Source organism: Mus musculus, chromosome 16, assembly GCF_000001635.26.
Source record: "Mus musculus strain C57BL/6J chromosome 16, GRCm38.p6 C57BL/6J".
Lineage (NCBI taxonomy): Eukaryota > Metazoa > Chordata > Mammalia > Rodentia > Muridae > Mus > Mus musculus.
Genome location: NC_000082.6, coordinates 59,538,244 through 59,562,096, shown reverse-complemented (window position 1 = coordinate 59,562,096; position 23,853 = coordinate 59,538,244). Strand labels below are relative to the sequence as shown.

At 42.2% G+C, this 23,853-nt stretch overlaps 1 protein-coding gene across 1 annotated transcript in view; it reads left to right on the top strand.

Annotated features, from left to right (window-relative positions):
* The window catches only part of Crybg3 (beta-gamma crystallin domain containing 3), a 108,960-nt gene that overhangs the window by 38,951 nt on the left and 46,156 nt on the right, over window positions 1-23,853 (top strand). Inside the window, exons 4-11 of the mRNA NM_174848.4 lie at window positions 1,855-7,990; window positions 9,523-9,567; window positions 9,810-9,925; window positions 11,548-11,695; window positions 17,932-18,068; window positions 18,807-18,921; window positions 20,002-20,037; window positions 22,159-22,292. Coding sequence (NP_777273.3) covers window positions 1,855-7,990; window positions 9,523-9,567; window positions 9,810-9,925; window positions 11,548-11,695; window positions 17,932-18,068; window positions 18,807-18,921; window positions 20,002-20,037; window positions 22,159-22,292 — 6,867 coding nt within the window. The remainder of the gene's footprint in view (window positions 1-1,854; window positions 7,991-9,522; window positions 9,568-9,809; window positions 9,926-11,547; window positions 11,696-17,931; window positions 18,069-18,806; window positions 18,922-20,001; window positions 20,038-22,158; window positions 22,293-23,853) is intronic.

The following is a 23,853-nucleotide window of genomic DNA, read 5'->3' as shown; positions in this document are numbered from 1 at the left end:
TATCTGAAAACGTCACCTAAAACATATAAGCAATATGTCCACTGTTTATCTTCATATTCAGGGTCCTACTTTTTTTTCCCCCCTTTGGTTTTTCGAGATAGGGTTTCTCTGTGTAGCCCTGGCTGTCCTGGAACTCACTCTGTAGACCAGGCTGGCCTCGAACACAGAAAACCCAGAAATCTGCCTGTCTCTGCCTCCCAAGTGCTGAGATTAAAGGTGTGCGCCACCATCGCCCAGCAGGGTCCTACATTTTAATATGAGTTCAGAATTTAAACACTTTAGTATCACCCATAAGAAAGATTCAAGATGGGGCTGGAGAGATGGCTCAACGGTTAAGAGCACTGACTTCCAAAAGTCCTAAGTTCAATTCCCAGCAACCACATGATGGCTCACAACCATCTGTAATGGGATCTGATGCCTACTTCTGGTGTGTCTAAAGAGAGCAATGGTGTACTCATAATATACATAAAATAAATAAATGAATCTTTTAAAAAGGGGTCTTAGAGAAATGACTGTTTGAGACCATTTTCTGCTCTTGAAGAGGACTTCAGTTCCCAGCACCCAGGTTAGGTGACTCATAACCACCTGTAATTCCAGTTCCAGGGATTTGATGTCATCCTTTGATGACCATAGACAACTGCATTCGTGTGGCACCTATATTTAGACACACATACATATACATAAAATAAGAAGTAAATCATAAGATAGTCTGAAGTAGATTGCTTAACATCAGAGCAATTATTAGCCATGCATTAATGCACACACAGCATTGCATAGATGCTATTGTGTAGATCTTTTATAAAGTATTGAAATATGCAAAGATGATGATGATGATGGCATACTGTGCCCGCTCAGATAACGAATAGCATAGTGGAGGGAGAAACTTCTTAATTCTTTATATCTTAATGTGGTAAATATTGTGATCTGTGTATTTGAAGATCAGAGACTAAATACCCATCTTAGTAGAGGGGTCAGTTTTGTGGCGGAGGTAATCGATGATATTAATTCTTATGGGTTAAGATTAAGGTCACTTTTCCCTTGATGATAAAATTAAGAAACTAGGAACGGTGTTTATTTACAAAGGGCTACAAAGCAGCCTGTCTTATCTCTGAGCTTTTGGAGGTATATTCTTCATGTCCCGTTAGATGGAGAAAATATGACGAATTTCCTGCTGCAATTGGTTCTCCAGTTCTTCTAGAACGCCATCAAGATGCCTGCTTTTGCCAAAGCAATTTAGTACTTATGAGTTGAATATTTAATACTTAGTAGGAGAGAATATTGCTAGGAATTCTGCCATTGATTGGATTAATGTGTAGTCAATATTAACTATGAATTGTACAGCTTACCAGGGTTTTTTTCTTTAAAAGTTCTTCAGTTTACACATAAAAAGTAGCCATTCAAATTCACGTGTAATGTTAAAGGAGGGGATGCTCGCTCTGATACTCTGATTTGATGGAGAAATCACATTAATGTGTGTGAGTTTAATGGTACTAATCTGGAGCCTAGCCGGTGTCCTCTGGTAGAGGAGGATGTTTGGGGGGGGGGGTCAACCAAGAACCTAAGTCTTGGTTTGTCATTCTGTGGTCTTTCTGTTACCCACAGTTAGAAATATTATGGTGTGAGATAAGGAAGAAAAGTTTGGAGAAGCTCAAAGAGCAGTGCAGACTCGATACTCACAGGCTCTTTCTTAGACCTTTACTATTTTTAATAAAACAGGTAAATGTTAACCAAAAATTTCTAGAATTTCCTCTAAAACATATTATATGAGGCATGGTATTTGAAGGACTATACTTCACAACTGATGGTTTACTGTTATTAATTAAATTATCTGGTACCCATGCTGTCTCTTTATAGAAAAGACACGGTCGGTAAGCCAGAGAAGCCTTCAGTGACATACGCAACATACCGAGGCGCCACACAAATCAGGAAGTATTTGCAGCAACAGCCTGTGTTGGAGACTATGAATCACTTAGACGGAGAAGATGGAAGCTCTGACTCAAGTCCCCAGGCACATGCTGGCTCCAGAAGCATAAGGGACACTGTGACGGTCCCATTGTCAACAGACAGCAAAGACGTAGCCACAAAAGGATATTTGCTTGGAGGTCCATTAGAAGCCTCTGGTTATAGCCAAATAAATACCAACCGAGAAAGCCATCAGGAAAGCGTCCCAGGACTGCAGGATATTGCTTCATCTAAGTGCATTTTAAATAAAAATAGCCATGGAGGCCTCAGGAGCAGTTGGGCCTCCCCCTCTTCCGTGTCTAACCCCAGCTATGTTGTTGGAGAGCCTGACTCACAAACGGAGAGTGTTTTAGTATGCTCATCAGTGTTTAGAGGAAGCAAAAGTAGCCAAGGCCCTTGTCCAGAATTTCAGAGGAAAACTCCAACCGACAGTCCACCGAGAGTAAACAGCTCTGCGGTGACTGATGGGCTGCCATCAGTGCCGGGAGAGGAGCCGGCTCGGCCTCAGAGGCCTTCTGTTCCTGACTTCTCCCGCAGTAAATCTGATGGGAGTGACACTACCAAAATGGAAAGTACAAATTTGTCAAGTCCACATAAATCAATTAGGCATGAAGATGCACGGTTGCCAGAGCATAAGTGTGGTGACAAGCCAGCTGTAGATAACCCATCAAGGCGGACTGTCAATCACGCCTGCATTATGGCTCTCCAGGGACATGCTGTGACAGACTCAGAACTTGTAAATGAAGGAAAGAAGTTACCTGCCCGAGACTCGCAGAAAAATATGGTTTCAGAAATCTTGAAAGAAACAGAATGTGCCTCAGGCAGGGAGCCCACAACTTTAAGTCATGTAAGAACTCCCGAAGTCAGAATTGAGTCCTTACCCAAAGAAACGGAGCCACCGGAGCCACCGTGTGAAACAGAAACCAAAAGGCTTGGTTTGGAACTACATGTCAAAACTCCTCACGAGATGGGAAAAACTCAAGAGGACCCTGGGTCTGTGAAGGGTGTCAGTGACTCGGTGGTTGTCGCATGCACAGAAAGTGAAACAGCACATGAACTAAAATCTGAACTGAACAGAAATCCTACTTCTGAATCTCCTTTTCTCTTAGAGAATTCTCAACAAGGCGGCGTTGCCTCTGATGCTGAGGCACCTCTTCACCTTGACTGTAAAACGTCTGATTACAGTGCCTCACCTCCTACCTTGGCTTCTAGAATCAACAGGCTTGGCCAGTTGGGTTTCTCGGGCTTAAAGGGAGAGAGATCTTCGTCCAGTAAAACTGGACAGGGCAAGGTTTTTTCTCACCCTAACGAGTGTCAAGAAGAAGGTGTGGGAACTCATTCTGAGGCTACAGACAGGGAGAATCCTCCTGCGCTTTACCTTGGACATGCGTCCTCAACCCTTGAATCCAAGGAATTTCTTCCTCATGGTGAAAAATGCCAATCTCCTTCAGGTCCTGAAACTGCTGGCACTCAGTTAGCTGGGGTAGCTTTAAACTTTGAGCATGGAGATACCTCTGAGGATCTCAATTCTGTTCCGTCTCACGGTCCTAAGAAAGAAGAGTTAATGTCCTCAAATGCGAAAGCTAGAAAGAGCACTGTAGAGAAGTCTGATTCTTTTCCCTTGGAAACTCAAACTGCTAAAATGTTAGGAAAAGGAGAGGTTTGTGATCAGAGCAGCTTCCCTGTTGAGTCGAGTTCTGGAAGACGAAAAGCCTTGTCCACACCCTCTGTTTCTCAGGCAGAACCCAGAGATGTTCCTCAGTGCAACATTTCCTCTTCTCAAGTAACAGTTGCGGAAAAGCTAGCAGAGACTGTTTTATCGGAGTTAAATTATCTAGGTATGGAAAAGGACGAAGATGTTCAGCCAGTGGATCGCAAAGAGATCAAACAGTTGTGTTTCAGCGGTGGTTTTAAAGAGAATCACCAGACTGGGATTTCTCCTGCCTCTGAACATCACGGTGGACAAGAAACGGAGATGAACACCCCAGATCGCTCTGCTGCTGTTCTCACGAGTAATCTGCCTGGGATTCTGCCGCTGCCTCCAGAGGAGGAATCCACAAGGCACAGGCCACAGAACTGTGAAGCTAGCACTTGCCTTATCACTCCCTCTTTGGCTATTTGTGTGACGAAAAAGAGTTCTAGCATCTCTGAAACGGAAGGGCTGAGCTTAGACAACATTTTTCCAAAATTCCAAGAAACTGACAACACACGCGTATATACATCTTTTCTGAGTTCTGATGCCCATCTGGAGAAAAATGTGTTTGCACCTGAGGGCTCCAGCTCACTGACTGTGCCTTCTCTCCTGGGTTTAGAAAAGGAAGCCTCATCACGCAGAGACAACGCTTATTTCCAGAGCGCTGGTACTGGTAACACATCTCCCTCCTTTTGTCACACTAAGGGAGAGAGCACAGCTGTAAATTCACATGATCTCCCAAGTAATTTTGAGTCTTTAAAAGTTACTGTAAATCTCACATGTGAAGGTGCTTCTGTTATTGACCCACTGGGCCATAATAGCTTTTATTTGGCATTAGATACACCTAGCCCAAAAGAAGCAGAGGTGACCTCACTCCAAGGATGTGTGGGCACTCATACTAGGAAGGCATGTCTTGATTCCCCAACCACTGCCTACTTTGACAATCTCATGAAAGCAGAGACCGGAACAGTTGCTGGGGCACCGGTGTCAGTTAACCGATCATGCCAGCAGTGTTCTGAGGCATCTGCTGACCAGACGGATTCAAGGAGAAGAGCACGTGACCCACTTTTACTCAGAAGTGGTTTACCCAAAAGAGCTGATACATTGACTGAGGAGATTTTAAGTTCTGTCAGAGAAGAACTAAAATCCAAACACACGGTTGGTACCTGCCAGGAGCATCTAGCCCAAGAGGATGTAATGAATCCAGGTACTGTGAAAGAAGCTATCCCATCAGAAGTGGTGTTAGCAGGGATTCAACTGAAAGAGAGTTTGGACGAGAAAGGTGTGGACAGTATGTCAGGAGTCAAAGAGGAAGAAGAGACCAGTGTTTCATCTGCAGTTGGTGAGACAAGTCTCCTTTTTGATTTTGATAGAGGGAATAGCTCTTGGATGTTAGAAGAACGGGCCAGGGAATTAGTCAATGAGGTTATTTATGCAGCCCAAGAAAATTTGATAAGGGATGCTTTTGACGAGATTGAAGATACCCGGGTTTCTGAACCTCAGGCTAACACTTCAAAAAACTGGAATGGTAGCGGTGGTGGTAATCCACACGCCGTAGTTAGGGAGTTCTTGGTATCAGAACAGGCAGTAAATCAAAGCACATGTGAAATTAGTGAAAATGAAGTATTAAGTAAACTCTCCTCCGTGAGTTACTTAGTTAGTGGCACCGAATCAATTAAAGGAAGAGAAATTGTTCCCTATCAAGAGTGCCCAGATTTTGGAAGTGGGGCTGGACAGTCTGCTAGTGTCAAGTTGGAGACATTAGAGACTGTTTTCCAAGGTGAAGGTGTACCCCGGACAAGGTTAGATGCTAAAGTGAAGACTGGCTTCCTTGTCAGTGAGGACTATAAAAAGGTAGCAGAAACAGAGTGTGTGGATAATCACAAGATGGCAGCAGCAGATACTAGAACTCTTGTATTAAATTTCAACTTGCCTTTTGCAAGGGATGACATCCATGTGCCTAGCACCTCCAAAAACAGTTTTTCTGATAGCCTTGTATGCATATCTGAAAAAAGTTTTCCAGGACATAATAAAAGCACACCCCTTGCGATGTCGGACTTAGGGAAAGCGCACAAAAACGATAATGAAGTAAATGTAGGGAAAATGGCACTTACACCTTCCATGTTAGAGATAGGAAAGACGAATAAAAGGGATGTTGAATTGAATATTATGAAACATGAAGCAGCCCCTCTTATGCCACATAGAGAAAAGGCATGTAAAGTGGACCCTGAATTGAACAGTATGAAAGCTGAGCCAGAGGCTAACGTTTTCGCAAGAGGAAGTGTATACCAAATGGATGCTCAGATGTATGTTGAAAAACCCGAGGAATTGCCCATCACTTTGGGAATGGAAAAAGCTTTTAAGACGGATAGCGAGGGGGACATTGGCAAAGCTGAGGTGATGCCTGCTATGTCAGAATTGAAAACTGTCCATCTAAAAGATGCTGAGGGAGCTATCGTAAAGACCGAGGTGGCACCTATTTCAATTGAGATGGAAAGTTTTTATCAAAAACGTGCTGAAGGGGATGTTGGCAAGGCGGGGGTTGCATCTGTGATGCCAGAAGTGGAAATTTTCTACCAAAGCGATGGTGTGGGGAGTGCTTCAGAGGCTGAAGCGACAACTGTGACATTAGGAATGGAAGACACTTACCAGAAGGATGAAGAAAGTACTGTTGCAGAGACTGATGTGATAGACATGGTACCTGCCGAACTAGAAATGGAAAGTATTTATCCTAAGGACTCTGAAGGAGATACTGACAGTATCTCTGAGGGGATGCCTGCCAAGCTAGATGTGGTAAATGCTTATCAAAAATACAGTGACAGAGTTACTGGAAGGATCGAGAGACCTGTGTCTCCCCTAAGGGATGCTGAAGATGTCCTAGGAAATGCTGAAACAGTCCCATTTGTGCTAGATGTGAAAGAAACCTACCAGGAGACAGTATATCCTCCCTTGGACATCTTGGAAAAACGAATCCAAAGAGACACTGAAGAGTCAAATGGAACAACAGAGCCTGTGCCTTCTAAGATAGAAATGGAAGTAATGGCTCCAGAGGATTCCAGTGGCAGCACTGAGAACCGTGAACTGTTACCTATGGAGGTAGCTATGGAGCGCACCAATGGAACAACACCAGGGGTGACCATTATGCAAACGGACGCCCTAGGTCCTGCCTTTGAAAATACAAAGGATCCTCGGGAGTACATGGAGAAGAGCATTGGAGAAATAGAAGAACCGCCTGGTGAGGTAAAAAAAGGCTTGATCTTGCACGATGACAGACTTGCTTCGCATTTCAGGGGCTATGAGTCGCCTACATTAAGTAAGGATTATGAGGGCTACCCAGCCTCAGCAATACCAGATGTCCAAGAGGAGGACACAGTAGTAAGGCTCAAGAAAATAATGTCTGTCCCTGTAGTATATGACAAGAGGAGAAATCTGGATTGTAGAGAAGAAAAGGAAGAGTCCAACTTAGCCTTTGTCTCTCAAGACGAACAAGACAGTTCTTCCTTTACCATATTGTATGAGGAACCCCTTCAAGAGGAGGACAGGTACACCTCTGCAGAGTTACGAGGGTCACAGTCTCTCCTGTTTCCCGACACCTCCAGCATGCCTGGCCTGGCCTGCGAAAGGTCTGAGAGCAGAACTGACCTGGTCCATCATTTTGAAAAAGAAGGTAAACTGGGTGAGGCATTTGATGGAGACAATTCAGAGATGTTCTTATCGGTGGAAGCCAAGAGGTACAAAATCTATCCCTTAGCCCTGAGCCCCATCTATGAGGATGACAGTTCGCAGGAGGATGTTCTGTCCAGTGAGGTCTCGCCTGGTCACCATGGCTCTTCCAAGTCAAGGGAGAGTGCAAACCAGCCCTCTTCTGTCTTATCCCTCCTACAGTCAGTGTCAGAGCGCTTACAGAGAAACTTCGATGGAGATGACAGACAGGAGGCCGAGGAAGAGGAGGAGGAAGCTGTAGCTTCGGGCAAAGATTGGAGAACTGAAAAGAGGGAGCATGTTACCTTCCACTTGCCAGATCCTTCCATCCCCTTTTACCCTGAAGACAACCAGGAACACGCTGGAATTTTCAAGTCTTATGTAGAGTTCAGTGAACCAACGACCTCCAGTCTGCAGCATGGCCGGTGGTCAGAAAAGGAGTTGTTTCTCCAAAAATCCGATATGACTTCTAAGTTGCATTCTTCTCTGAAGAGTGCCTATCATCAGTACTTGCAGACTTCCAGGACTCACTCCTCAGAGACGGGGACCAGATTTGGTGGCACCCTTCAGGAACCAGTGTCCAAGTATTTCCGTGTTCAGGACCATGCAGGCAGACTGAGTCCGTATGTGGAGGTAAGTTAACTGTGATTATTAACAATGAAGCAGAGCTCTAGGTAGTGAGACTGCCTGAAGGCTCCTTCTAAAACGGGAGAATTCCAAGTTCTAAGGCTAGCCTGGCAACTTAGTGGTGCACTGTGACAAAAGAAAATAAACAAAAGGGGCCTTGTATGGATCAGTGGTGATGGGAGTTCAGGTTCAGTACACACACACACACACACACACACATACATACATACATACATACATACACACATACATATGCACGCACACACACACACACACAACTTTGAGGTGTGAATTTTGTTTCTTAAAACTCGAGGATTAGTTTTTGAAGTATAGCATATGCTTTAGTGATCGGTTCACAAGAAAGCAAGGTTGCTCAGTCGGAACATAAAGGCTCTCATGTAGAAACGAGTGAGTTCCCAGTCCCTGACTAATACTTTCACTGTCAGGGAAGCGGTCATGGACTGAATTTCTCAAGTTACAGTGGAGTTGCTACTTCCCATTTAGCTTATTTATCTCATGCAAATGTATGTGCGGTAACATCTTTACCTCTTGGCTTTATTATCCATGCCCTTTTCTGGGAGGTGCTTCACACAACGCAGAGTGCTGCGCAGCCCACTATGAAAACCAAGGAGCCACCTCATAGCTGAAAAAGCACTTTCAACTTCAGCCACTGTGTTTCCTTGGCTTAGAAATGTTAGACAGACAAATGTCTAGCATGGAGCTTTCTTTGCTGCCAATATTAGGGAACTTTCTAGAGAACCCTCATTTGTGTATCTTGATCTTGGACAGCCTTAGTAACGCACTTAATAGTTGACTACCAAGCAGTCACCCTAAAAGCCAAGACGGTTTTAAAAGAAACAACGTTGTTAGATGAAATGCTGGTTCTTTGGTCTCCGCTGCTTATCAAACCCGGCAGTCAGTCTTCCCCGATGCAAAACCGCAAAACCCGAGTTCTGGATTGTCCGCTTTGTCTCCCCACTCCTGACTGATTGCCCTGGTTCCAGCCCAAGGAACTATCAGAGAGGCTCTGCTCTCTCCCTGGAATATGTCCTCCCTCGTTATACTCCAACCCATTCCAGGTTTTCACTTTAAAAACCTGTTAAGTTCTTTTACTGCCGCTCATCCCAGGAAGCCCTTCCTGACACCCTCTGTCCCACAGCCTCCCCTCCCTGCTGCTCTTGTCAACATTTTCAGCTATTGTTGGAGCGTGGTCATCTGTTAACCCCTTCCACTCTGTGCTCTTTTGAAGGCGGGGGTATTATGTTACTTTCTTCTCTATTTGCAGTTTGTTTGGTTTTTAGTCTATAGAAGGATGTGTACGTGGCATGGTTACCTAGAAAATGTGTGACAAATAGGCTTATCACTGTGAAGAATGTGAACACACACATATAACCCCCACACACACATATATATACACACAAGTGCATATATATATGTGTGTATATATATATACATATATATACATATATATACACAAAATATCTGTATATTTATTTTTACCCAGTTATCTCTTAGTTCTTCCACTTTTATTATTTCAGAACGTTGACAAACAAACTCTGAAGTGTAATCCAAGGCCTGGAAAGGTAAGCATATTGATTGCCTGTGGGTTACTGTAAATGCTGAAAAACCTGGTTGCTTGTAGGCTTGTAGGATTGAAGACAAATACTTTTAACTGACTTAGACAGTGAGGGTATCATCTGCCGTAACTGCTTCAAATATTTGCCTTACTCATGCAGGGAATTGTCTTATGTTGTATGACATTTTGAACTGTTCTATGCATTATTAAAGTTAGTCATTATGCCCACCTACTTACTCTATGTTACAGATGATAATTTATGATCTCCATGGAAGTAAATATAAACAAGAGGTCTACTGTAACATCCCTGATGCTACAACATGGTCTTTCCCGAATGGGGCACTGATAAAAGTTGTAAGGGGCTGGTAAGAACCTCCTGCCATGTTATAACCTATTATTTACAATTACCCATGTTGTCTTACATTTGTGCTCTTTGTAGTTTTTATTAATGCCATATTATATTCTCTTTCTTCATTGTACTAGGATATCTGAAATGCTGTTTAGTGTTTTATAACATATTCTTTTTATTAACTATGACACACTATAGAGGCTGTCTTTAAGTGCTTAATGCCTGCAGTGATTTGCAAGACCTAATGTATACAGTCAAGGTTATTTTTACAATTGTTGTATTATCAAGATAGATTTGCAAGTCAAGTTGAATGAAACGTGGCTTTGAGAAATGAGTTCAGAGTTGTGGGAAGCCAAGGAATGTGAAGGCCGCATGGAGTCGTTTGTATAGCTGACACACTCAACAGCAGAGGAGTTCCTAGTATGGTCTGAAAATGAGGGACACCTCCCTTGTGATTATAGACACTGCTCTGTGGACATACTGGAGCCAGAGTTTTCGTGTCCAGTGTTTAGGTTAGCCCGGGCCAGTATGTGTGCTATAAACAGTGTGGTGTAGTCTTGTCTTCATGAAGGAAGACAAATTCTTTTCTGTAGTACCCAGTGTTAGAAAAATGAAGGCAGAAACATAGCTTGGAGTCCTTACATTATTTTTATATAAATGTATGCTTTGTGTATGTCACATATTATAAAGTGTATGTGTGCATAAATACATATCCAGGCCTCTACTGTGTTACAAGGTTTAATATTTTAAAATTTATGTTTAATATTTTTCATTATATGTGTATGAGCATTTTGCCTCCATATATGTGGGTATACAACATGCTACAAAGTAGTATTTTAAAATGCATATGAACAGGAGAGAGAGAGCTCAGCGGTCAAGAGCACTGACTGCTCTTCCAGAGGTCCTGAGTTCAATTCCCAGCAACCACATGGTGGCTCACAACCATCTGTAATGGGATCTGATGCCCCCTTCTGGTGTGTCTAAAGACAGTGGCAGTGTACTCACATACATAAAATAAATAAATAGATTTTGTATAAAATATTTATATAAAGATAGTTTTTATTTTATGTGTACGAGTGTTTTTGCCTGCACCACGTGCATGCCTGGCACCTGTGGAGGTCAGAGGATGTTTCATTTCCCAAAACTAGAGTTATGAATGGTTGTGACCCATCATATGGGGACTGGAGGCAGACCCTCTGCAGGAGCCACAAGCTCTGAACTACTGAGTCGTGTCTCCAGCTCCCCCGCCCCCACCCCATATCATCAGTATTTTAATTTCTAATTTCTACAGATGTTTTAAAACGTAAAATATCTATTATTTTTTAAACAGTAGCACTATATGCAAATAGAGGGAGATAACCTTCTGTTAAAAGATGCATACAGGCCGGGTGTGGTGGCGCACCCCTTTAATCCCAGCACTCGGGAGACAGAGGCAGGTGGATTTCTGAGTTCGAGGCCAGCCTGGTCTACAAAATGAGTTCAAGGACAGCCAGGGCTATACAGAGAAACCCTGTCTCGAATAACAAACAAACAAAAAACAAACAAACAAACAAAGATGCATACAGTGACCTGTGCCCTACTCAGTAGCATTTCTAAGAGAAGTAGACTCAACAGTTGCTTGTGCTTCGGTTTGCCTAGCTGGATTCTGTATGAGAAGCCCCATTTCCAAGGTCAGAAGTGTGTGTTGGAAGAAGGGGAAAGAGTGTTAGACCGGGACTGGCTTCTTCAGAACAGGAAGCACCCAGAAAGGAACTTTGTCCTGGGCTCTATCAAACGTGTCTTAAAGGTAAGACAGCTGCTCATTTTCCACTTTTTCTTTTTTTTTCTTTTTTTTCAATCTTTTGTCGAGTAGTAAAGTTGCGCTGTGGCTTGACAGGGTTAGGAAGTATTTGCTAATGTTTGTGCTAATGTAGTAATCTTCATATTTACACTTCTACATATCAGTTGTTTAAGATGACTTAAAATTAAACTTAAAAAAGTTAATGATTCGGGGCGGAGGGAGGATATAGGGGACTTTTAGAGAGGAAACTAGGAAAAGGGGATAGCATTTGAAATGTAAATGAAGAAAATATCTAATAAAAAAAGTATACATAAAAAAGTTAATAATTTAAAGTGCTAACTTAAAAAGTATCTGTATCTGGCATAGATCTAATGCTAGGTAGAGCCACTATGGGAATCGCTAAGACAAGAGGTAACTGCTTCAACCCTATATTTTGCTAACTGAAATCCTGTTACTTTGTGTGACTTGTTGCATGTATGTGCATGTGTGTGTGTGTGTGTGCTCGTGCGTGTGTGTGCCTCTGTGTGTGTGTGCTCGTGCGTGTATGTGTGTGTGTGTGCGTGCGTGTGCCTGTGTGTGTGTGCTCGTGCGTGTGTGTGCCTCTGTGTGTGTGTGTGTGTGTGTATGTGTGCTCGTGCGTGCGTGCGTATGTGTGCCTGTGTGTGTGTGTGTGTGTGTGTGTGTGCCTGTGTGTGTGTGTGTGTGTGCCTGTGCGTGCGTGTGTGTGTGTGGTGGGTGGGATTGTATCTATGTGGATGTGTTGGGAGATAGTAGGGACGACTGAATTGGGAGAGAAAGTGGTGCAGTTTAATTTTCTGTTAGGAAGTATGATTGAAGATGAGAAAGGTCTTCCAACCTGGAGACAGTTTGTGAGAGCCTACATGGTAGTTTAGACTACTAATTAGGGCAGAGCTTAGATTAGAACAGGGTCTGTTTTCTATGTCCTTGAGATCTCCTTTAGGAAATGATGTAAGACATGATACAGTGCAGATACTCATGTGGTGATTGTAGATATGGAAGGTGAGTAAGTGTGTGTGTGTGTGTGTGTGTGTGTGTGTGTGTAAAACAATAATTTAAAACTTGAGGTTGTGAATTTGGGAGGTTGGGAACCACAGGAGTCAGAGCACACAGCGCCGGAGTCAGGAGTGATGTATATTCAGTGCTCAAGTATAAAGTTCTGAAAAAAATTTAAAAAGTGACCATCTTTGGGAAAGTGATTTATTATTTGATCCATATTAGTAAGTTTTTGGTAGCCAGAGAGAAAAATTAAACTTAGCACACAAAAATATTCAAGTTATGATAAGTGTGTGTCTACATGTATTCTATACCCATCAGAACTACAAGCAGATTCATATCTAGCCGGTACTTGTGACTGCTTATGGGCCCGATGACTGTCATGGGCAGTGGGAACAGAAGTATTGGAGGCTTTGAGTCTTATTTCAGGTTTCTTGAAGTCTAGGGAAGATTTTGAGTTGGGAAGTATGCTCTAGGGACCCCTGGTACATAGGGAATCTGCACCTCACCTGAGTCAGGCAGTGTCTGAACTGGAATCGTAAATGGATAACCAACGATTAAGACGGTATGGTAGACTAGTGAATCTTGGTTAAACCTCTTTGGTCAAACAGGGCGAGAGCATTAGTGAGTCCATGGCACTGCACAGAGATTAGCATGGCCTAGGGGACTGTGTCTTCTTCCATAGTTGGAACTTACTGTGATTGTGTCTGCAAAGCCCATGTAAGTGGCCATTTAATTATCTAAGGTGGTAAGATTTCCTCAAATGAATTATTAATTTGTAGGTACAATCTTTCAGGATTTGCATAGCTTGTGGTTTTGAGCCTTCCTTGGCACCGTGCCAACCCTCGTGGGGAGGAGAGAGAGCAGGATTTGGCAACAGGCCATTCCTACAACTCCACTGGATCAAACAAGAGCACAAGCAAACAGATTTAATCTGCTGAGCATGGAAGTCTAAATGCATATTTGCACATCTGCCTTTTGCTTAGAATAATATTATGAGGAAAATGAGTTCTGCTCACGTTTCTCCTCGTCTTCCACTGTTTGTTCCTGGAGTCATTCTCCCTCCGGCTATGGTAGAATTCTGCCTAGGGATAGCTTCTTTCTCCTGGCAGCTTCAGCCCTGCCTAGGCTTGCCTAATCCAAGGTTATCTTGCTTCGTCATCTTGGTTTCAGTTGCTCTCCTCCGAACTTAAGGCTCTGATTTAAAGATGTCTTCGCTTGATTCCGAACAGACGCAGCAGCAGGGCCCTTCAGGTTCAGCTGGCGCACATTCTATTTAAGGCTCACACTTGCAGCCAGTGAAGATGATCAAGGGTTGGGGGCTAGGGACAGCGCAGTGACTCCAGGCCAGGCTTTTCTGAAAGCAGAGCCAGCATTGTAAATGCCCTTGTTTCCTGGGCATTGCACATTGCTCTTAAAGGTAGTTATGATCCTGTCATAATGACTAGAAATCACGTAAGTTAATGCTGTCACTAGTGACCCAGGCCGAGGGAGCATTGTTAGATGAGACATCTAACAATAAAGATAAAGGCATCTTGTGTAACATGGAGAGAAATCAGTTATGCTTTTGTCCCACTCTTTGAGTTAACTACGGTTCACTCTTCCTTTCCTCCCCTATGATATTGACTTAAGCATATTAAGAACCATCGTGAGTAAAAGGTGGCCTTAGTAGGAAAGTGTGGGCCGAAAGCTGCCCACTTCTGAGTCAGCTGTTTATTGTTGCTAGGTTACCATAAAGGATCCTCTAGTTGTTAAGAGTTTGGCTGCCTTTGCCTGTCAGTAATTATACAAGCCTTAAAAAGATGCTATTTCTGTGACAACCCTCCCCAGAGACACTTAGTGAAATCTCTTTCAATGGACTTGAGTGAAAACGGGGCTTGTAGTATCTGAGGATGAAAGGCTTCTCATTTTGTTTTCTTGGTTTTTGTTTTTTCTGGTTTGTTTTTTTGTTTGTTTGTTTGTTTTTTTTTTTTTTCTCTCCTCAAGCAGGCATCATGCTTTGGCTGCCTTGCTGCCTCCTTCTGCGTTACTGTAGGTAGGCACGAATGCCTGTTAGCTTTTTCCCTTTTAGAGTACACCACCCAGACATTGTTTGTGTAACACAATGCAGAGGAAACTTGTTTGTGTGAGACTTTTAGTTATGTATTCCACTACTGTACCTCGGCTCCCCGGGGGGACATTAATACAGCAGCATTTGAAGTAGCATTAGCAGCATTGTGCACAAAGGACCATTGAAGATTGACAGGTGACTGTTGTGGGCATTTCTGCCTAATTGTGAAGTGAAACTTCGGAAGGAAGTCGACTTTTTTTTTTTTTTTCTTTTCCATTTTTTATTAGGTATTTAGCTCATTTACTTTTCCAATGCTATACCAAAAGTCCCCCATAGCCACCCACCCCCACTCCCCTACCCACCCACTCCCCCTTTTTGGCCCTGGCGTTCCCCTGTACTGGGGCACATAAAGTTTGCGTGTCCAATGGGCCTCTCTTTCCAGTGATGGCCGACTAGGCCATCTTTTGATACATATGCAGCTAGAGTCAAGAGCTCCGGGGTACTGGTTAGTTCATAATGTTGTTCCACCTATAGGGTTGCAGATCCCTTTAGCTCCTTGGGTACTTTCTCTAGCTCCTCCATTGGGAGCCCTGTGATCCATCCATTAGCTGACTGTGAGCATCCACTTCTGTGTTTGCTAGGCCCTGGCATAGTCTCACAAGAGACAGCTACATCTGGGTCCTTTCGATAAAATCTTGCTAGTGTATGCAGTGGTGTCAGTGTTTGGATGCTGATTATGGGGTGGATCCCTGGATATGGCAGTCTCTACATGGTCCATCCTTTCATCTCAGCTCCAAACTTTTGTCTCTGTAACTCCTTCCAAGGGTGTTTTGTTCCCACTTCTAAGGAGGGGCATAGTGTCCACACTTCAGTCTTCATTTTTCTTGAGTTTCATGTGTTTAGGAAATTGTATCTTATATCTTGGGTATCCTAGGTTTTGGGCTAATATCCACTTATCAGTGAGTACATATTGTGTGAGTTCCTTTGTGAATGTGTTACCTCACTCAGGATGATGCCCTCCAGGTCCATCCATTTGGCTAGGAATTTCATAAATTCATTCCTTTTAATAGCTGAGTTGAAGGCCGGTTAACTTGTGTTGCTTTAGTTTACTGAGACTTAGAAAGAACTTATTTCTGAAAAGGAGACATTTCAATTGCTTTTAGAACTGTATTTTAAAACATGTCATGCCTATACAGAATAAACATGGTCTGTTGGCACTATAAATGGTCTGTTTATGGTGGGGATACCTAAATTGTATCGTTTGGGGAAGACAACTGTGATAACACATATTGACTATTATAATCTGTTGGGTGCCTAATTCCCTAGAGTAGCAGATTTTAGTTAACATCTTACTTCATTTATTGATGGCAATGATTGAGAACTCTGTGTATGGCATAGCACCTCCCCTCCCTCAAAAGGAAGTTGTTCAGTCTATAGTTAGTGATGTCTCTCATGATTATCACATGTGCTCATTTTATTAAAATGCCTTCCTATGAATTTCAAGCTTTAGAGGTGAGAATTATATACCAAATTTGAATTGTAGGACTAAGCCCTGGAGTTCCCAGAGTTGTGTGTCTAGACAGAATGGTAGGGAGAAGAGAGAAATCATTGTGATTCTAATTCCTTAAGACAATCAGGTCACCACCATTCAAGAGTATTAGGTGTTATCAGAGATTTCCCTTATAAAGAGGGTTATCTATGTAGATGCCTCATGAACTCCTGTATAAAACTTCCAGAGATCCAGAGATCAGAACTGGGTGGAGAATGGCAGAGTGGCCAGGGTGTGGCTGTGCTCCGGGAAGTGCCTGTGGGTCTTGGTATTGTAGAAAAGCAAAAAACAAAGAGCACTCCCCTGTGCGCACAGATCCTGGGAGTGGCTCAGGGGAAGGAGTGTTCCCAGGTGGGGTGTTTAAAGGCACTCCTGCCTGACACCCACTTTGTGAGTTAGGGTTAAGGATGCAGTTTGCAGCAGCAGTTGAATTAGATTCGAAAGAGCTAGGCAAGTGTCATTTTAAAGGACATTTTGCTGGAGCATGCTGACAGTGGGTGTCTCATTTTTATTTATTTATTTTTTTAGGTATTTATTTCATTTACATTTCCAATGCTATCCCAAAAGTTCCCCCCACCCCTCCCCCACCCACTCCCCCACCCACCCACTCCCACTTCTTGGCCCTGGCATTCCCCTGTACTGAGGCATATAAAGTTTGCAGGACCAATGGGCCTCTCTTTCCACTGATGGCCGACTAGGCCATCTTCTGATATTTATGCAGCTAGAGACACGAGCTCCGGGGGGTACTATTAGCCCAGAAACTTAGAACACCCAAGATATAAGATACAATTTTCGAAACACATGAAACTCAAGAAGAACGAAGACCAAAGTGTGGATACTTTGCCCCTTCTTAGAATTGGGAACAAAATACCCATGGAAGGAGTTACAGAGACAAAGTTTGGAGATGGACCAACTAGAGACTGCCATATCCGGGGATCCATCCCATAATCAGCCTCCAAACGCTGACACCATTGCATACACTAGCAAGATTTTGCTGAAAGGACCCTGATATAGCTGTCTCGTGTGAGGCTATGCCGGTGTCTCATTTTTAAAGGCCAGGGTAGTGTCAAATACTGTCATAAGTTATAAGCCAACTTGCAGTGAAAAAAAAAAAAAAAAAGAGTCCCGCAAGGAGGAAAGCCCATTTCCTTTCTCCTCACCTCCTCTTCCTCCTCCTTTGTTGATGTAAATTAGATAAACCCACTGCAGGGCCAGGGCCTCTCCAGTATTTATTTTTTATGTCCCCCAGGAGATCAGCCCTTTTTGAAAAATCCCTTCCTCCCTTTAGGCTTTGTTATGTTTCTGAGAATGAAGACTTTCAGGCCTTTGGCACTCCACCCCTTTAGTAAGTGAGCCATTCTTAATGGGACAAGTACTTTAAAAACGAAGCAGAAAAGAAAAGAAAAGAAAAGAAGACATTAAAAGAGAGACAGTAACTTTTCTCACACTGTTTCCATAGTTGAGAAAAACTGTGTTTAAAACCCATGCTTAAGTATCCCGTTCCAACCGGCGTTGTTCTTGTGGAGAAATCCCATGGCACAATGAAATCATTGTAACCGTGTGTCCTGGGTGTTTACAACACCAGCCCTGTGTCTCTTGATGACTTCAAAGGAGATTTTTCTTCTCCAGGATTGCAGCATTCCGGTGATAGAGCTGTGCCCCAAGACTGACCCTGGGTGCAGCCCCATCTACATACACCGATCTGTCCCCAATGTGGAAGAGCTGAACATCCCCAAGTCTACATCCGTCACTGTGAAGTCAGGCGTGTATGTGTCAGCCTTTCTATATTATACTGATTAATGGCCACCAAAGTCAACTTTTTTGCCTCATGTTTCAATAGATGACATATGCGTTCTGAAGTTTTAGTTAGTTAGTGTTGTTTATGCTTCTGGGTACCCAAGAAAGACGACTTCCTGGCTTAAAACAGATTCCATCTTTCTTCGGATCCAATTAAGGCTTTGATGTATGACTTCCAGGAGCAGGCACAGCCTGCTGATAGATAGATAGATCACATTGTCTTTTTATCTAACACATTTGGGGATTGAGAAAAACACGTCTGTAACCTAAAACTTTATAGCCTGAGTGTTTTCTAGCTTACATTGTTACCGTTATCCGTCAGTGCTCTGTATTCTACTTTCCTCTTCCCAGAGGAAAAAGATAAGTGTCGCTCACCTAGTGATGAGTGATCGGTCCTAGGGTACGAGCTGGCAAGCAGAGTCTTTTAAGTTATGGTCTGCCTGTATTAAAGGTGCCCCAGGTCTTAGGTCTTAGAAAATTCTAAGGCAGAAATTAATACACAATACCCAGAAACAAGTTAGAAGGTAGAGTATATGAACATAAATACTTTAAACGTGTTAGCCTACCTCCTCAAGTAGACTAATTACTTTGGTGTATATTATTAGTGTAATTCTATCATAGAATTTCTTGATCATCTGTTTTATTCTTAGAGTGTCAAGCTAAGCTATTATTGTCATACTTTAACCAACCATTTGTACCTTGTCCAGTTGGCTGGCCTACCCAGATATTCATTTTAAGGGGCAAGCTACAATTTTGGAGGAAGACCAGGGGCTCTTTGAGATTTCTGCAGCCGAGATGAAATCACTGCATCCTCTTCAAATGGTAAGCAGATTCAACTAGAGGCCTTCCTCCTCCCCATCGCCCATGTGTGCAGACCAAGCAGCCGTGGTCATTGCTGATAGCCCTCAGCCCCAAGCCTCATGCACCACTGAACTGCCCAACTGCATATTGCGTGTCTGTTCATATTATACAGAATGTTTGCATTTGCTTTGAACTGTGGTGAGTCTGTCACAATGCATACAGTTTTTTAATAAGTATTGTTGTCTGAAATTTTAAATATTTAATAAAGTCTGGAGTCTGCCTTGTTGATGCTCATTGGAAAATTAGTTGTAGTAGATTGTCACTTCCAGTTTGAAATGAATAAGAAACTCAGCATTAATAATAAATTGGTTGCTCTTTCAGTGTTTACCTTCTTAAAGATTAAATGAGCGCCTACAGCATCTCTGTGGCAAACTTTTTTTTTTTTCCGAGGCACAAACTGTTCAATTAAGTGCAGGCTATGTGATAGAACATACTTGGTTCTGTGCCTTGAAAAACAGAAATAAGGACAAATGCAGGCATTGTAAGAAATCTCACAATGTGCAATAGCACTTTTGACACTAACATTACGGAGTTAGGACTTTTTGTGGGAATGATGTTGCTATGAGTAGTGTACAGTCTTGATGTTACAAGGACATTAGGTATGGTCAGCTGCGTTGGCAGAACTGGGAGGTAGAGTTATGGAGTTGGGGCAGTACCCTAATTTAGAAAACCTGAGCCCATTGGAAACCTAGGAGATGCGTTGGATACTGGCATAGGAATCTGCTCTACCGAGTGTAACTTCTGAAGCCATTAGCAGGTCTCTTCTTCTCTTTGGGATACAGCTGCTGTTATGTCTTTATTACTTTTGTGTGATTTGAAATCATTTTTTTAAAAAAATATCTCTAGTCCCATCTATACCGGTGTAGATCAGTCTGATGTGGTTTGGACTACTGTAGGGTTTTGAATTTACCATAGTGAAGTTTTGACTGCTGTGTAATTTACATGTCCTAACTGATGAGATTTTTGTAACTTACACATAACTTTGTTACTTTCCTGCTCTTTATATATTCACATTGTCTTTAAATGTCTTGTTATCTTTAGGGTGGACTGAAAGTGGAAATGCCTATGAACTTAAAGGTAAGTCAGAAGACTGACTGCTAACCTTTTAAGTATTGATACAATGCTACGTGCTAACCTAACAAGTGGAGGCGGCAGTAGCTGGAAGGGACTGTAGTTTTCTGAGGGCCCATGCTGTGGAAAGGGGAGTGAAAAAGATGTATAGAGGTGGAGCTCTGCTAGATCACCTCCCAGTGCCCACCAAATGTGTAGGAAGGTGATAGGTTTGATTTCTGTTTGGTGTTGGAGATGCTGAGATTAAAGTTGGTACCCAAGTGAATCCGATGGAACTCGGCCTGATTTGAGGCCAGTGCTTGGAAAGAGGCACAGCTAGCTACTGCTGGATATGTGTCAGTGTGTTTTAAGTATGAGTGCCTGAAAGGGGGGGTGGGGTGGGCAGAGGTAGAGGAAATGAAATGTGAGTAGCGGGGGAGACAGGATCAAGCACTTACAGAGAAGGAAGCAGAGCTACAAAATGTGTGTAAGGAGAGATGGGGAGAAAGTCAGCTTATTGGTCAAGATGCAGACAGCCTTCAGAGGTAGGAGGTAGCCTCACCAGCCAGTGGAGAGAGATGCCGCTCATCCCCTTTTCCCAGATGTCACCAGTGCCTCCGGTCGTTCTCTTTGCTCCACATCACAATTTATAGAATTGACTGCAAATTTCTCAATCACACAGAGGGAGTCTTTTAAAACTCACATGTCTGAATGCATCTTTTATCACCTTGCTTGCATGCTGGAATCATCTGAATTTTAAAAATACTCCAGCCTTGTTTCTATTCTCAGTATACTCTCTTGATTTTGAAAGAGGTCAAAAATGTTCAAAGTTTCTCAGGTGATTAAAACTGCAGCAAATGTCATGAACTGCTGATCTGACTAACAAATGTAGAGTCACCTGTGACACTGCCCACGTGACCCCTGCTGCGGCTTCCAAGCAGGGCAGATCACAACTTCATGCAGTCTGCCATATATAAGCAGTTTGATTTTCATAAGTAATCGCAGCTTGTCAGTTAGAAGGTAATTAACATGCATGATGTCATGAGAACTTATTCATGAAGAAATACTGCTTTTAACTTAGCTTGAATATCATTACCAACAGCAAGTCCTAAGCATGAATAAAATTTCATTGTGTGTGTGTGTGTATTTTTTAACTTTGTGATATATATATATATATATGCGTGTGTGTTATATATGAATATATATATACATACATATATAACAAATATATACTATTTAAGTATATATAGCATATAATAAAAATATATACTTTTTAGTGAAAATCTAGTAAGTAGAAGCATCAAGATTGCTATCTATAATGTTACAAATGTTTTAGGAACAAGTTATAGTTTTTATTTAGTTTTATGTATTTAAGCCTAGGGACTTATTCACCAATATCTCAGGGTTTAGTTATATACCAATTATTTCATTGGCCACAGCGAGGACTACAGATGAAGTGTGGACAGATTGACCCTGTTATCACAGCTGTGTATTTAGGGCAGAGGTCACTTGCAAAGTAAAATGAGCAAAATAGTATAGAGCACTGTGTGGTGACAGTTCTCTTCTGCTGTCCATCTGTCCCCGCTCCACTCATAATTCCACCTTCTTATAGAACACAGCGTCCAGTTTGCAGAACACTTGAGTTTCCAGACACTTCCCAGGGTCAGAGAGGGTTGCACTTAAGTTTAACACCTCACGCCTCTTCTCCTTCAGCAAATCTTAAAAACTATAAAAAGCAGCCAGTGTTACAAGAAGAAGTATTTGGTTTTTGAACTTTTATGTACCGGAAGCTCCACATGTTTTTACACCTTATGGGATACAAGGCAAATGTACAGTGAATTCACAACACACGGTTGATGCAAAGAAAATTCCGGAATCATCTATAAGACAGTTGAGCCTACATAGTGGTCCTAACATTTGAGTAACGAGAAAAAAATGTAATCCCAGCCAGGCCCTTTAATATGAGAGATGCAGGAAAGTTAGCAGTAGGCCCTATGAACACCAAACACTATTTTAAGTGGTAACAGTAGTTTAAAAGGCAGATATTGCCCCCCTACTCATGTTTTGTCTCTAATGCCACTTACGTAATTGAAAAATGTATCCGTGCTATACTGTGAGCATGTTAAGTAACAGTTTTGTGTTTTTCAGGTTATCCTTTATGAGAAACCTCACTTCCTCGGACATACCAAAGAGTTTAGTGAACATATAGATTCTGTCCCTACGTTTTTAAAAAGCGATAAGGACTTCCATGGCATCGGATCGATTCGTGTCATTGGTGGAGTGTGAGTGTCATGTTTTCAGTTCGTGATTTTAGTCTTGTAAAGACTCGCTCAAAAAATGTGCCAAACAAGACAAAGTTGCCAACCTTAACCTTACAGTCTACCTCCCTCCGGTGACGTAGGAAATAACGCGTACACCTGAGTAGCGACAACCCACTTACTGGGTTTAAAGACTTGAAATAGAAACTATATTGTGTATTTAATGCAAAAATGTAATACCTAGCTTTCCTTAAAAACTACAGAAGAGTTGCAAGGTCAATTTCTTCTCTTTCTTTACTTTTCCTTTTTCTATAGATTATGAACATGAATAAGGCCCATTTTTTAAAATCTGCTATTCTGTTGATCTATTGTTGTTGGCTAACTTACGTTCTAAGGGCCTTGGTGATAAGTTATCTCATTAAAGGGGTAGAGTGAGACCTGTGATCCCGGAGTCACAAGTGTTGACAATTGTGATTCCTTGTCTTGGAACCATTTTTGATGAAATCCTCCAAACACAGGGCTGTTGCTGTAACCCCAGCTTCAATCATCATTACCACAGCAAAACCCTAGAAAACTGCTATGCAGGCTAGTGCTTATTTTGGTACTTGTGTTCTGTGGGGGTAAAAACACCAAGGAGAAACTTTGCTCAAAGCTGATTTGCTGTTGAGAGGTCAGTGCTGGGATCCACCTGAAAAGAGTGGTTCTTTTTGATGTGGTTCTTTTTAATGTCAAGTATCAGTGTAACATTGTAAAACTCGTTTATGCCCCAGTAGCGAATGGTGCTTTTAAAACATTCATAGGTGTGTGTGACCTGTCTCTAGTCACCTACTGCAGTTCTTTATTTGCCGCTTGTGATACAAACTGATAACTGTCATATCAGTCAAATGAGAATAGAAGAAAACTATTGTAGATATGCAGGCCGTATTGATACTTGGTCTAGAATTCCAGTGATCATTTAATTACTTACCCCTGAATTTAAAATGTGCTCTGTGTTAAACAGACATACATAGTTTGGGCAGACACGTTTTTATTCTATTGGTTTGTTTATTATGTTCGCTGGTTTGTGAACATGTGCATATTGTTAAAACGTTGCTATAGACATTTTTTCTTTTTCCCTCCCTGTGACCTAAATGTTTTCCCGTGTGAACTAGGTGAATTTAAAACTAGTGTTCTGCCTTAGAAACAATTATTTGTTAAAATTTAGTGTGATGAATATTGTTATTTTCTAAAATGGCTTTAAAAAAAAAAGTGTCCCGTGAAAGAATGGCCAGTGATAGAGAACACACACTCACAGTTTCATATGAACAGCCTCTGATAAAGAATGTACACTCAGTTTTATATGAATGGCTGATAATAAAAAATACACACTTACAGCTTCATATGAATGGCCTCTGATAAAGAATGTACACTCACAGTTTTATCTGAATGGCCAATAATAAAAAATACACACTCACAGTTTCGTATGAATGGCCTCTGAAAGAGAGCACACACTCACAGTTTCATATGACAGTCAAGAAGAAAAACACAATGTTCCCCACTTGGAAGATAAACGACTTGGCTTGTCACTCACCACTCTCATGGATTT